At 40.3% G+C, this 15,473-nt stretch overlaps 1 protein-coding gene and 1 long non-coding RNA gene across 5 annotated transcripts in view; one reads left to right on the forward strand and one right to left on the reverse strand.

Annotated features, from left to right (window-relative positions):
• The window catches only part of LOC309604795, a 184,717-nt gene that overhangs the window by 166,513 nt on the left and 2,731 nt on the right, over positions 1-15,473 (forward strand). For all 3 annotated transcript variants that reach the window (XR_014231052.1, XR_014231053.1, XR_014231054.1), the window contains one exon: positions 6,871-7,018. This is a non-coding gene — a long non-coding RNA (uncharacterized lncRNA). The remainder of the gene's footprint in view (positions 1-6,870; positions 7,019-15,473) is intronic.
• Positions 1-15,473, reverse strand: part of CLCA1 (chloride channel accessory 1) — a 64,229-nt gene that overhangs the window by 22,469 nt on the left and 26,287 nt on the right. The window contains exons 6-9 of one of the 2 annotated variants that reach the window (XM_082408183.1): positions 6,952-7,170; positions 6,164-6,391; positions 2,739-2,913; positions 809-915 (exon numbers count right to left, since the gene is read on the reverse strand). In XM_082408183.1, coding sequence (XP_082264309.1) covers positions 809-915; positions 2,739-2,913; positions 6,164-6,391; positions 6,952-7,170 — 729 coding nt within the window. The remainder of the gene's footprint in view (positions 1-808; positions 916-2,738; positions 2,914-6,163; positions 6,392-6,951; positions 7,171-15,473) is intronic. The other variant, XM_082408184.1, reaches the window with a different exon arrangement.

Raw genomic sequence — 15,473 nt, forward strand, 5'->3', positions numbered from 1 at the left:
GGCTTTGACACTACATTATCCCTTTACTTTTATTCACAATAAAAGTTACAACTCACACAAGTGTGATGCTGATTGTTCACTCTCTCTAGTTTAAAGATTCATGTGAATAACTTTTACAACTATTAGAGAAGAGCATTTAAAAATATATTTGTCCTTTTTTTATTGTCCCAAGACTTTTGAAAGAAAATTTGGTTTTCTTGAAATTTTATAAGCAGAAGGGCCCGTAGAAGTTTTCTGGTTCATCTCTGGCTGAGAAGCTGAAGCTCAGAGAAGTAAAGTTCTTTGCCTGTGATCACAGTTAATGGCAGACCCATGAACAGGATCCAGGTGTCTGGAGTGACAACATGGGCTTTTCACAGTACAAATCACTTTCCATCCATTATATGAAAATCTTGGCAAATATCAGGGATTTGAGGTAATGGAAAAATAGACCAAGTAATCCCTGAACAGTTGTCCCAGAAAATTTATACTGAGATGATCTACTCTGAAGAAAATTCTGAGCCAATTATATTGCTATGGGTGCTTATTAACAGATGTTAAAAAAGAATTCCTGGACCCACTATATTTTATGTTGATGGTTTCTAAGAGGAAGTCACTTAGTATTGTTTCCAAACAAGAAACACTAATTGCCTTGTTTAAATGAATAGTGTTGCATTTTAGGAATAATGTCTAATATCAGGCTGAAACGTCTATTTTAATTTAATTCATTACTAGAAGAATGTAGAACTTAAAACTTTTAACCATTAAACTCCCCATCTTGGCTATGGTTATTTATAAACATGAAAAACCAAGGAGGAAGAACTCTGACCTGGATGGAACGCTGGGAGACAGCTCCGTTTCCTGATGAAAGGGCCCCAAAAGCATCCATGAGGCCATTGTTCTGAACCTGATCTGAAGCATATGTCTGTAAACCTCCTAAAATGCAATTACATTATCAGAAGTTATTTTCTAGAAAACAAGTGTTTGCAACATTTTAGATATTGTTAAGATAACAAAATACATATTATATTGTGTTATTAAAGTACTAATAGATTAACATTAAATAGGTGTCCAGATTAACTCAGAAGCTGATACTAACTTTTTAATCCTATTAAATAATAGCTTCAGCAACATAGTCATTTGGCCACTTCAGCTCTCTGCAAAGCAGTCAAGAATCTCCGACAGACCAAAACTAGTAACATAAATCTCGTGTTTTAAAGGTCATGCACTTTCATATGAGTCATTAAGCCTTACTGCAAGTGTATTGATTTATTCTTATTTAAGACATAATCTTAGCAAGCTTGACTTTCAAGTTTTCTTCTAAATCAGAAAGAGAAATATGTATGTTACAACAGTAAGAAATAACAACTGACAGGGGACAGTTATAGAAAAGTATTATGTGTAGTAAACAGGAGATGATATACCAGGCCATGTAGTCTTGAGCTATTTAGAATAGGTGTAACTGAGATAGTTGATGTGAAAGCACTTTTAAACTGTTAATGACATCCAAAATCTAAGGAGAGTATTTTGGTCATCCTACTGGTACTTCACCCAGATCCCCTTATCTAGGCTAGCACATCTCTCCCCAGCTGCTCTAAGTGATAGATTAATGGCATATAGCTGCCTCCTATTCAAGAAAATTGCTTTACCTAATGGGGCCACCCTAGCTAAAGACATAACATGCCCCCTTACCCCTGCCCTGCCCTGACAGTCTATAACCACTGACTGATGGACACAGTGGTACAAAAGGTCAGCCTTCTCTTTCAATATTGTACCAAATCTGTGATGCAATTCCAGATCCAGAGCCCCCTGTGGCACCAGGCTTTGGCTAGCCTCTAATTTCACATCTGTGCTTAGCTTCTTCCCCTCCCTGATCTTATTCCCTACTCTCCCTTTCTCCTGAGAGCTCTCCCTCTATAAATCACATGCACTTAAATCCTTTTCTCAGGCTCTGCTTCTAGGAAACCCAGCCTAAGACAGGTAGTATTAGGAGCAAACAGTTCTGTCATTTTATCTGGCTTAGATGGCAACTCAGCATAGTAATTGATATCCATAATGCTGGCTCTAAGTTAAAAAAAATTAAAAAAATAAAAACCTACTCTGCTGAAGAAGCCAGGTTCGGATGGGATAATTTTAACCATATGTGTATGGAAGGTAGAAGCACAATATATGAATGTTTTACAAAGAAACTGCATTATATTCTATATTTTCAGAGTGACCTTCTGTTTAGTTCAGCAGGCCCTTTGCCCTTCCCCTGCTATTTCTTGTTCAAGCCCCAATTCGGATGTCACCTTCCTGTAAACTCCTTCTTCCCCAGATAAAGTCTAGGCTCCCTTCTTTGTGCTCATTGTACCCTCAATTACTAATAGAGCACTTGTATCATAGTATTATATACTGAGTGGCTTGTCGTCTGTGTCCCCTGTGTCTCTTGGCCAGCTGCCAACTGGAAGTGAGCGGTTCCTGGCTAACCAATTAGATTCTTTCCAGTCCTTATAAAGTGTCTGGGAAGAGAGTCCCAAGTTCTCCCTAGAGTGCTGTGCTGGTCCCATCTTCTCCAGACTGCCCTAACCCTAGAACCAAGGCTTTAAAATAAATGAGTGGAGTCAGTTCTAAAAGTCATTTGGGGGTAAAGGCAGCTAGTTAGTCCATAAGGTAACCCCAACTGTCCCTATCCCACCCTTCCCCTACTCCCCAGTGCACTGGAGCTCACAGTCCAGTGGAAGAGAAAATACAGTAGGACTCAGCAGGTCATCCTTCACCTGTCATTTTAGACAGCTCCTCTAGTTCCTGTGCTGCAGATGGCCCTAGGGCGACTGTATGGATGATGACTCCGCTTTGTTTCACCTCATTAAAGCATGAGCTTATAGTGTTGTCCTCCCCATCGGTCAGTAACACGATTTCAGATCCATCTGTTGGGTATTTCTTCCTAATCACCTAAGGACATAATTCAGGCATGAGTTGTCATACTCAGGGTAGCCAAAGTGTTTGGGAAAACTGCAGTTAAAGGGAATGAGAAGAGAAATTCCAGAGGGAATAAACAAAAGTGTCTAGGAATGGTCAAATATCTCTCTGTCTTGCAATGATACAAGACCATGGAACTTGACAATGGTCTTTTCTCTGGGTTAGCCTGTTGCAGAGAAGGCTCAATAAGGTGGGATGCAGTCAGTTCCAGGGATGGAAGCACTAAGCAGAAAAGAAGGTTTTTCTAGTTTCTTTCACATGATCTCTCCTTGACAGGCTTTCAGAGGTTCCCAGATGCCTTCAGAAACTACCCTCATTTAATGGGGATAATACTGAGGACTAATATATTACTATAATAATATTAGACTCGGGGCAGATTTTAGCTTGTATGATATTCACCAGTCTTACCTTAAGCTGTTTATGGCTGGCATTGGTTCTGATTAGTCAGTCCCCAGGTCACATGAGTTATTAAAAATTTTAATATCCCCTATGATTAAAGCAAAACATTTTGTTCCTATTAATCCCCAGTTCCTAGTTGTCCTATGACACCTATGTCTCAACTATTCCTGGTAGACACAGCTTTTTACATGGTATAGAGAGCATATGCTTTATGCCAATGTTGGATAAGATTATGATAGAAGGAAAATTAGATTAAATAATAATGTTTATGAAGAGGAAGGCAAGAGTTCACTCTTCCCTTAAAAAGAGTGGAAGGGAGACCCAGAAGTAGAGGAAACAAGTAATCAAACCTAAGTAACTCCCCTCTCTGGACCAGACTCTCAGGAAGGGAAGGCTCTCTTAAGTAGGTTGAAAGGGAAGCTGAGATCAGAGGAGACTTCCACCCCACTTCTTTTGAGAGGGGGCTGCCCCACAAGGGAAGAGAGCAGGACTGTGATTGCTGCCATGTGAAGAATTCTGGAGCCCAGGAGCCTGTCAGCTGTGGCTGTAGCCTCAGTCTGACCAAGCTGCAGGGCCTGAGAGGCCAGAGAAAGGGCTCAGTTTGGATTCCCTTGTCCCACTCCCCATCACTGCTATGTGTCATGGAAAACATGCAGAAGTCTCCATGTATCCATAGGGGAAATGGATGGCAGCTGACTTGAGAGTTGGCAGGCAAGAAGACAGTTTATTTTGGCATAGAGGCTGAGGGGTGTACAGCCTCCCAAGGGCTGGATGCAGGACATGGGGGTGCTCAGGGATCTGCTCCAACAGTGAGAGCCAGAGTGTGGTGAGTCAGCTGGGGAAGACCAATGGGCCCTGATCAAGCTAAGAAAACAAGCAAAGCCCAGTGGCCACAGCTCAACCGATACCACTGCCAGACCTGACCAGGGTCCTGCCCCAGGGACTAGTGGGGAAATTGAGACAGTGCAGGATCCAAGGCCCTTTACCTCATCACCCTGAAGTCACACACAAGCTCCTCCCACCCCATACCCGGGCTCTGTTGGGCATGAGGAGCATCTAAATTCCAACTGTGTTCCTCACATACTCTCTCACACCATCGGAGTGGAAAATACAGAACCAGAAGTTCCCTCTTCACCACCAGGCCATCTGGCATTAGTCATTTCCCCTCAGGTTTTGTATAGCAGGAGTTTAGTATGACATGTCAGTTTCCCTCCCTTACTTGCTTCTTTAATCAAAGCATGGGTGAGTGGCAGAAGCAAGAGAACCCAAGTGCACAGGCATCTGGAGAAGGGTTTTGCAGCTGACTGCGTACACAATAAAAACCACTTTTAGGGAACTGACCTTCAAAGTGGAATAAAAGGGCCAGAGGGACAGACTGCATAAGGGAATGGTTGAGTCCGCTGTCAACATGAAACAGTGTGAGCTGAAAACTAAATGTTCCTGCTGCTGCCTTGGAAATCAGGAACAGCCCCATTGATGTGTTACGCCCCAAGCAGACAGAGGGCAGATTTTCCCAAGACACTGCCTAGATTCTGAGACCTTAGACCAGCCAGCTTCCTTCAGCCTCTTATTCTTTATTTCATGGACCTAAATAGCCTCTAAATAAATATAGAAGATTCTATTCTATATTTGGAGCATTTAAGCATCAGGTGTAATCAAATAACTCAATTTAATTTTTTTTATTGAGAACCTCCTATAGAAAAGATATTGTGCCAGCAGCCTGGGAAGTTAAAAGATAATTCCTATCTCTGAAGAAGTTTTGTTTGAGCAAAGGACATGACAGGAAATAAGACAGAAGAGTCAAAAGTCGTAAGAGATGTTTAAAAAAAAATAGAAAAAAGTTCATAGGATTCAGAAGGAGAAACTCTGTACAGTTGAAATGATCAGGAAAGATGTCAAGAAGTAGTAGTGTCTATGACGATGTGTGAAGAATGAGTGTGATTTGAGGTACAAAGAACGAGGAGAAATTACTCTAGATGGGGAGCTGGCCCAGCAAAGGTGTGGAAGCTGGCTGGCAAGGTCAGGTGATCTAATTTGCTTAAACATAGAATATCTGGGAGAGACTCCTGAGTACTTGAGCCTGGAAAGGTAGGTAGGGGCTATATTATAAAAGAACTTAAATATTAGAGAAATTTTACTTAGTTTTGTTGAAAATGGGGAGAGATTGATGTCTAAGTAGAGGGATGACATGATTGGATGATCAGATGGGATCTTTGGATACACCCCCAATACAAGTAGAGTTACAGTTCCTAAGTCCTCCTATTTCAATAAATACACTTTTTTTTTTTTCCCAAAAAGGAGGTCCTATATACCCAGAAGTTTGGAATGTTAAGCTACCTCAATATTTAGCCATAACTCAGAGTTGACTTTTTTCTTCATAGAAGATAACCTCTTAGATCCCTGTGTACCTTTCTTCATAGCAGTCATTAGTGTATGATTATACACTTATTTATGTGACTATGTAGTTAATGAATCTCCCCCCAATAAGATTACAAGCTCCACGACAGCAGGTGTGGTATGTTTGGCCCTCGTGGTATTCTTAATGCGTATCACAGTGCCCGGCATGTAGAAGTAACACCACGAATGTTTCAAAGGCATGCAGAAAAGCATGAATGCACAGATGCAGAAAAACACAAAAGCATGAATGAATTAGTTAACAATAGCTTTGGGGGCCTATGTTGTTGCATCATTTGAACCATTGCTCTGCAATTGGTTGTCTAATTCAACTAGACACTAGGCATGCATGGAAACACTGGAAAGGGGAATTTCTTAGGAGACATAAATTGTAAACATTGGCAAACTATGATAGGGCAACTTGTCTCACAGTAAATGCTGATTGAATCCCAGAGCAGATGGACGTTCCTCCTGAGGCCACTGTGGGTAAGCTTCTGGTAAGTGTGTCTCTTTCAGTGGCACTGTTTATCTGTACAAGTTCACTTTTTACATAGGCAGCACTGTCAAACGTCACCATCCCAACCCAGGACCCTTGCTCAACCGTCTGCAGAAGGAAAAGTTTGCCTGCTTGATTCAGTCGTTTAAGGCGGCCACCAATCTGAATGGAGAAGCAGAAGAAAAGCAGTCAGGTTGGGTTTAGATGGGCAGACTAAAAACAGAACAGGCTAGAGTGAATTTGGAAGTGGCTGCCTCAATGTAGAGTAAATGACAATAAGCTTACTCAAGGCATATCCTTCTATGGAGGAAAATTTCTCCTTTATATTTAGTAGTATCTTTGGATAGGATTATTTTGTATAAATAGCCCTAAAAGATAAAGCTGGATTTGGCTTTAGTTCAATCATTAGTTCAATACTCTAGTAATACTTCTATAAACCCACATATGGTCAGTGAAACATAAAAAATGTTAATTCTATATAATTCATCAGATCTTTGCTCACAAATTGAAGGCTAATTTAATTTGGCAAATGAGACACTTGATGCTGAATTTTTGTTGAATAAAGTTGAGGTGGTGGGCAATTCTGATGGAAATGTTATTCTTGTAACTGTTCTGACCCTTGGGGTTGTGTTTATTCCCAGCCAGCTCCAAGTTGTGGTCCAGATCATATCATATACAAATGTGAGACTACCATCCAGAAGACCAAGACTCACTGAACATACCGTCATGCTTCCAGACTTATCAAGGACTAAACACACAATTCTTTGTCCGATCTGCAACAGTGAGAAGGTGGGCTTGGGTGGCTGTGTTGTCATAGGAGTGGTTTTCTTAAAGTCCTCTGAATCTTGGATCACTTCCCATGTGCTTCGGAGATTGCATTTTCTGTTTTGCTGGTTTGGGGCTTCTTTATTGTGGTTTTTTTCTGTACAGAATTCAACCACCTGAAATTGTCAATAAAATGATATAGATAACAGTAAACTACTTGTTAAAATCTTTAATAATTGGATTAAAATATTTTAAATGTAGATTTACATTTATGTGCCCTCCTCCCCAGACTGCCCTCTTACCCCATAACCTTGGCTCAATCCCACAATCACTGCAGAGCACTGCTGGGGAAAATCATAGAGATAATTCAGAGTTTCTATCTCAAAACAAGTCTTTGACCTCAGTGGACTTTTAGTGCTCCTCAGCAATCATCTATTTACCTGCTCTTGGCTTCCCTCCTACTTCTCAAATTTGCCATTTCAAGCAATCGCCACTATCTTTAAGCCACCTACATCTCAACATTTCTCTCCTGGTACCATTTTCTCTCTCCATCCTTTTACTTCCTGCTCACTTCCTTACTTCCCACTGACTTACAAACACCTTGCTTTCCAACTTTCAACACCCAACATTCCAGCTCTCTCCAAAATCCACTTGGATGTCCCATAGGATCCTTAAACTTCAGGTTTTCATAATTGAACTCATCACCTTTCCTCTGACTCTGCTCCTCCCCATCACCAAGTATTTCCTAACTTGGTGTCACGACTATCTATTTATAGTCACCTAAATAGGAAACTGAGAGTTTTCCTACCTTCTTCCCTCTGTGAAATAATAAGATCAATACATTTCTCTCTCTCCAGTTCATCATCTTTTCTCCTTTACCAATGGAATCTCCATCATTCAAGCCCTCATGGTCCCTCCCTCAGACTATCTGCCTTTTCCATCTTGCTCCCTCTTTAATTGGTCCACTCCACAGCTGCCAGGTACATATTCCTTCTTATTCCTGTACTTAAGATCCTTCTGTGGCTCATCATTGCTCACACACTACAATCCAGACTACTTCACATAGCTAATAGCAATCTCCATGATTTGAATTTTCACTTTACTCACCATCTTTGCTCTGGCCGTGCATTCCAAGTCTCTAATTTCCCCCACTGTAGCCTATAAGTGCTCAAACTTGCCAGACTGTTTTATATCTCTGTGTCTTTGCTCATGATTCCCACTTTGTCAAGGAGTTCTTCCGCTGTCTTCTGCATTGTGAACTCTACCTTCATGTTTCAGCCAAAAGGTTATTTTCAAAATGTTTTCTCATTTCATACCCTTCCCCTAAAGAATTTCCACTCAACCTTGTGGCCTCACAGTACCCTATAAGAAATTTCAATAAGTCTCTTTTAACATTGTAGTTCACTTATTGGGATGAAAATCCATCTATGACAGAACCCTGTTTATTAAATTTGCTTCCTCAAAACTTAGCCCTATGTCTGGTACACAAAAAAAGCTCAATATGTTTATTGTTTTTTTTAGTAACCTTTACCAACCTGTATGTCAGTGTTTCTTTAAATCTACAGAATGGCAGTAGTTGTTATGCAAGAATTATATGAGAACGTATGCAATAAGGACAATACTAACACAGCCAATAAATGATAGTGTCTTCCCCTTTCTTAAGCTTTATATCCCTAGCATTTGGGAGATTTAAAAAAGAGGCACAGTATACAAAGAAGGTATAACCTAGTTCCTCCTCTCAGTGATTTTACAGTATTATCATTCAATTAAAAATCCTAAATATCTGGGGTTCAAGTAGTTCAGAAAGTAATCATTAGCTGTAAAACACTTATTTTTCTCTTTATTTGCAATTTTCAGATTGTTTTGGTAGTGTTTCCGTATTATCATTATAGCTACTTTTTAGGAAGGGAACCTGGAAAACTTTTTTGTAAACCCCAAGCAGAGGCTCCCAAACCTGACTGTGCATCAAATTTAACTGTGGTTAATTTAAAACAATCTCAGAGAGACCTTCAAGATGGCGGAGGAAAAAAAAAAAGATGGTGGAGGAGTAAGACGTGGAGATCACCTTCCTCCCCACAAATACATCAGAAATACATCTACATGTGGAACAACTCCTACAGAACACCTACTGAACGCTGGCAGAAGACCTCAGAATTCCCAAAAGGCAAGAAACTCCTCACGTACCTGGGTAGGGCAAAAAACAAAAACAAAAAAACCCCAGAGATAACAGAATAGGGACAGGACCTACACCTCTGGGAGGGAGCTGTGAAGGAGGAAAAGTTTCCACACATTAGGAAGCCCCTTCACTGGTGGATATGGGGCGGTGGATAGGGGGAAGCTTCAGAGCCACAGAGGAGAGCACAGCAACAGGGGTGCAGAGGGCAAAGTGGAGAGATTCCCACATGGAGGATCAGTGCCGACCACCACTCACCATCCTGAGAGGCTTGTCTGCTCACCCGCCGGGGCAGGTGAGGGCTGGGAGCTGAGGCTCCAGCTTCAGCTAACCAGGAGGGAGTCCAGGAAAAACTTTGGACCTGCCTAAGAGGCAAGAGACCATTGTTTCAGGGTGTGCGAGGAGAGAGAATTCAGAGCACTGCCTAAACGAGGCAGTTTAGGCAGTGACGGGTGCAAGCCACGGCTATCAGCGTGGACCCCAGAGACAGGCATAAAATGCTAAGGCTGCTGCTACAGACACCAAGAAGCCTGTGTGCAAGTACAGGTCACTATCCACACCTCCCCTCCCAGGAGGCTGTGCAGCCTACCACTGCCAGGGTCCCATGATCCAGGAACAACTTCCCCAGGAGAACACATGGCGTGCCTCAGGCTGTTGCAACATCGTGCTGGCCTCTGCCGCCGCAGGCTCACGCCGCATTCCATACCCCTCCCTCCCCCCGGCCTGAGTGAGCCAGAGCCCCCTAATCAGCCACTACTTTAACCCTCTCCTATCTGGGTGAAGAACAGACGCCCTCTGGCAACCTACACACAGAGGTGGGGCCAAAACCAAAGCTGAACCCCAGGAGCTGTGTGAACAAAGAAGAGAAAGGGAAAATTCTCCCAGCAGCCTCAGGAGCAGCGGATTAAATCTCCACAATCAACTTGATGTACCCTGCATCTCTGGAATACCTGATTAGACAACAAATCATTCCAAAATTGAGGCAGTGGACTTTGGGAGCAACTGTACACTTGGGGTTTGCTTCTGCATCTAATTTGTTTCTGGTTTTATGTTTATCTTAGTTTAGTATTCATAGTTTATTATCATTGGTAGATTTGTTTATTGATTTGGTTGCTCTCTTCCTTTTATTTTTAAATATAGATTTTTTTTTCTTTTTCTCTTTTTCTGAGTGTGTATGTGTATGCTTCTTTGTGTGATTTTGTCTGTATAGCTTTGCTTTTACCATTTGTTCTACAGTTCTCTCTGTCTGTTTTTTGTTTGTTTGTTTGTTTTTGTAGTTTTTAGCACTTGTTGTCATTGGTGGATTTGTTTTTTGGTTTGGTGGCTCTCTTCTTTCTTTCATTCTCTTTTTATATTTTTAATTTCTTTATTTTTCATAATTTCTTTAAATTTTTTATTTTAATAACTTTATTTTATTTCTTTTTTTTTTCTCTCTCTTTCTTTCTTTTTTTCTCCCTTTTCTTCTGAGCCATGTGGCTGACAGGGGCTTGGTGCTCCGGCTGGGTGTCAGGCATGTGCCTGTGAGGTGGGAGAGCCGAGTTCAGAACATTTGTCCACCAGAGACCTCCTGGCTCCACGTAACATCAAACAGCGAAAGCTCACCCAGAGATCTCCATCTCAACGCTAAGACCCAGCTCCACTCAACGACCAGCAAGCTACAGTGCTGGACACCCTATGCCAAACAACTAGCAAGACAGGAACACAACCCCACCCATTAGCAGAGAGGCTGCCTAATACCATAATAAGGTCACAGACACCCCAAAACACACCACAGGATGTGGTCCTGCCCACCAGAAAGACAAGATCCAGCCTTATCCACCAGAACACAGGCACTAGTCCCCTCCACCAGGAAGCCTACACAACCCACTGAACCAACCTTAGCCACTGGGGGCAAACACCAAAAACACCAGGAACTACGAACCTGCAGCCTGAAAAAAGGAGACCGCAAACACAGTAAGTTAAGCAAAATGAGAAGACAGAGAAACACACAGCACATGAAGGAGCAAGGTAAAAATTCACCAGACCAAACAAATGAAGAGGAAATAGGCAGTCTACCTGAAAAAGAATTCAAAGTAATGATAGTAAAGATGATCCAAAATCTTGGAAATAGAATGGAGAAAATACAAGAAACATTTAACAAGGACCTAGAAGAACTAAAGAGCAAACAAACAATGATGAACAACACAATAAATGAAATTAAAAATTCTCTAGAAGGAATCAGTAGCAGAATAACTGAGGCAGGGGAACAGATAAGTGACCTGGAAGATAAAATAGAATAAAGAAAGAACAGAGCAGAAAAAAGAAAAAGGAATGAAAGGAATTGAGGACAGTCTCAGAGACCTCTGGGACAACATTAAATGCACCAACATTCGAATTATAGGGATCCCAGAAGAATAAGAGGAAAAGAAAGGGACTGAGAAAATATTTGAAGAGATTATAGTTGAAAACTTCCCTAATATGGGAAAGGAAATAGTCAATCAAGTCCAGGAAATGCAGAAAGTCCCATACAGGGTAACTCCAAGGAGAAACACACCAAGACACATATTAATCAAACTACAAAAATTAAATGCAAAGAAAAAATGTTAAAAGTAGCAAGGGAAAAACAACAAATAAAATACAAGGGAATCCCCATAAGGTTAACAGCTGATCTTTAGCAGAAACTCTGCAAGCCAGAAGGGAGAGGCAGGACCTATTTAAAGTGATGAAAGGGAAAATCCTACAACCAAGATTACTCTACCCAGCAAGGATCTCATTCAGATTTGACAGAGAAATTATAATCTTTACAGACAAGCAAAAGCTAAGAGAATTCAGCACCACCAAACCAACATTACAGCAAATGATAAAGGAACTTCTTTAGGCAGGAAACACAAGAGAAGGAAAAGACCTACAATAACAAACCAAAGCAATTAAGAAAATGGTAATAGGAACATACATATCGATAACAACCTTAAATGTAAATGGATTAAATGCTCTAAATAAAAGACATAATCTGGCTGAATGGATACAAAAACAAATCCCGTATATATGCTGTCTACAAGAGACCCACTTCAGACCTAGGGACACATACAGACTGAAAGTGAGAGGATGGAAAAAGATATTCCATGCAAATGGAAGTCAAAAGAGAGCTGGAATAGCAATTCTCATATCAGACAAAACAGACCTTAAAATAAAGACTATCACAAGAGACAAAGGAAGACACTACATAATGATCAAGGGATCAATCCAAGAAGAAGATATAACAATTGTAAATATTTATGCACCCAACATAGGAGCACCTCAATACATAAGGCAAATGCTAACAGCCATAAAAAGGGAAGTTGACAGTAACACAATCATAGTAGGGGACTTTAACACCCCACTTTCACCAGTGGACAGATCATCCAAAATAAAAATAAATAAGGAAACACAATCTTTAAATGATACATTAAACAAGGTGGACTTAATTGATATTTATAGGATATACCATCCAAAAACAACAGAATACACTTTTTTCTCTTGTGCTCATGGAATATTCTCCAGGGTAGATCATACCTTGGGTCACAAATTAAGCCTTGGCAAATTTATTAATATTGAAATCGTATCAAGTATCTTTTCCAGCCACAACGCTATGAGACTAGATATCAATTGCAGGAAAAATTCTGTAAAATATACAGACACATGGAGGCTAAACAATACACTACTAAATAACAAGAGATCACTGAGTAAATCAAACAGGAAATCAAAAAATACCTAGAAAAAGTGACAATGAAAACACGACAACCCAAAACCTGTGGGACGCAGCAAAAGCAGTTCTAAGAGGGAAGTTTATAGCAATACACTCCTACGTCAAGAAACAAGAAACATCTCAAATAAACAACATAACCTTACACCTAAAGCAATTAGAGAAAGAAGAACAAAAAAACCCCAAAGTTAGCAGAAGGAAAGAAATCATAAAGATCATGTCAGAAATAAATGAAAAAGAAATGAAATAAACGATAACAAAGATCAGTAAAACTATAAGCTGGTTCTTTGAGAAGATAAACAAAATTGATAAAACATTAGCCAGACTCATCGAGAAAAAAAAAGGGAGAAGACTCAAATTAATAGAATTAGAAATGAAAAAGGAGAAGTAACAACTGACACTGCAGAAATACAAATGATCATGAGAGATTACTACAAGCAGCTATATGCCAATAAAATGGACAACCTGTAAGAAATGGACAAATTCTTAGAAAAGCACAACCTTCTGAGACTGAACCAGGAAGAAATAGAAATATAAACAGTCCAATCACAAGCACTGAAATTGAGACTGTGATTAAAATCTTCCAACAAACAAAAGTCCAGGACCAGATGGCTTCACAGGTGAATTCTATCAAACATTTAGAGAGGGCTTCCCTGGTGGCGCAGTGGTTGAGAATCTGCCTGCCAATGCAGGGGACACGGGTTCGAGCCCTGGTCTGGGAAGATCCCACATGCCGCGGAGCAACTATGCCCGTGAGCCACAATTACTGAGCCTGCGCGTCTGGAGCCTGTGCTCTGCAACAAGAGAGGCCACGATAGTGAGAGGCCAGCGCACCGTGATGAAGAGTGGCCCCCACTTGCCACAACAAGAGAAAGCCCTCGCACAGAAACGAAGACACAACACAGCCAAAAATAAATAAATAAATTAATTAAATTAAAAAAAAAAATTTAGAGAAGAGCTAACACCTATCCTTCTCAAACTCTTCTAAACTATAGCAGAGGAAGGAACACTCCCAAACTCATTCTACGAGGCCACCATCACCCTGATACCAAAACCAGACAATGATGTCACAAAAGAAGAAAACTACAGGCCAATATCACTGATGAACATAGGTGCAAAAATCCTCAACAAAATACTAGCAAACAGAATCCAACAGCACATTAAAAGGATCATACACCATGATCAAGTGGGGTTTATCCCAGGAATGCAAGGATTCTTCAATATATGCAAATCAATCAATGTGATAAACCATATTAACAAACTGAAGGAGAAAAACCATCTGTTCATCTCAATAGATGCGGAAAAAGCTTTCGACAAAATTCAACACCCATTTATGGTAAAAACCCTCCAGAAAGTAGGCATAGAGGGAACTTACCTCAACATAATAAAGGCCATATATGACAAACCCACAGCCAACATCATTCTCAATGGTGAAAAACTGAAACCATTTCCTCTAAGATCAGGAACAAGACAAGGGTGCCCACACTCACCACTATTGTTCAACATAGTTTTGGAAGTTTTAGCCTCAGCAATCAGAGAAGAAAAAGAAATAAAAGGAATCCAAATCAGAAAAGAAGAAGTAAAACTGTCACTGTTTGCGGATGACATGATACTATACATAGAAAATCCTAAAACTGCCACCAGAAAGCTACTAGTGCTAATCAATGAATTTGGTAAAGTAGCAGGACACAAAATTAATGCACAGAAATCTCTTGCATTTCTATACACTAGTGATGAAAAATCTGAAAGAGAAATTAATGAAACACTCCCCTTTACCATTGCAACAAAAAGAATAAAATACCTAGGAATAAACCTTCCTAAGGAGACAAAAGACCTGTATGCAGAAAACTATAAGACACTGATGAAAGAAATTAAAATGATACAAACAGATGGAGAGATATACCATGTTCTTAGATTGGAAGAATCAACATTGTGAAAATGACTCTACTACCCAAAGCAATCTACAGATTCAGTGCAATCCCTATCAAATTATCAATGACATTTTCACAGAATTAGAACAAAAAATTTTACAATTTGTATGGAAACACAAAAGACCCCGAATAGCCAAAGCAATCTTGAGAAGGAAAAACGGAGCTGGAGGAATCAGGCTCCTGGGCTTCAGACTATACTACAAAGCTACAGTAATCAAGACAGTATGGTACTGGCACAAAAACAGAAATATAGATCCATGGAACAGGATAGAAAGCCCAGAGATAAACCCACACACACATGGTCACCTTATTTTTGATAAAGGAGGCAAGAAGATACAATGGAGTAAAGACAGCCTCTTCAATAAGTGGTGCTGGGAAAACTGGACAGCTACATGTAAAAGAATGAAATTAGAATACTCCCTGACACCATACACAAAAATAAACTCAAAATGGATTAAAGACCTAAATGTACAGCCAGACACTATAAAACCCTTAGAGGAAAACATAGGCAGAGCACTCTATGACATAAATCACAGCAAGATCCTTTTTGACCCACCTCCTAGAGAAATGGAAATAAAAACAAAAATGAACAAATGGGGCCTAATGAAACTTCAAAGATTTTGCACAGCAAAGGAAACCATAAACAAGACGAAA

The sequence above is a fragment of the Balaenoptera borealis genome, assembly GCF_965194805.1.
Source record: "Balaenoptera borealis genome assembly, chromosome: 1".
In the NCBI taxonomy this organism is placed as follows: Eukaryota; Metazoa; Chordata; class Mammalia; order Artiodactyla; family Balaenopteridae; genus Balaenoptera; species Balaenoptera borealis.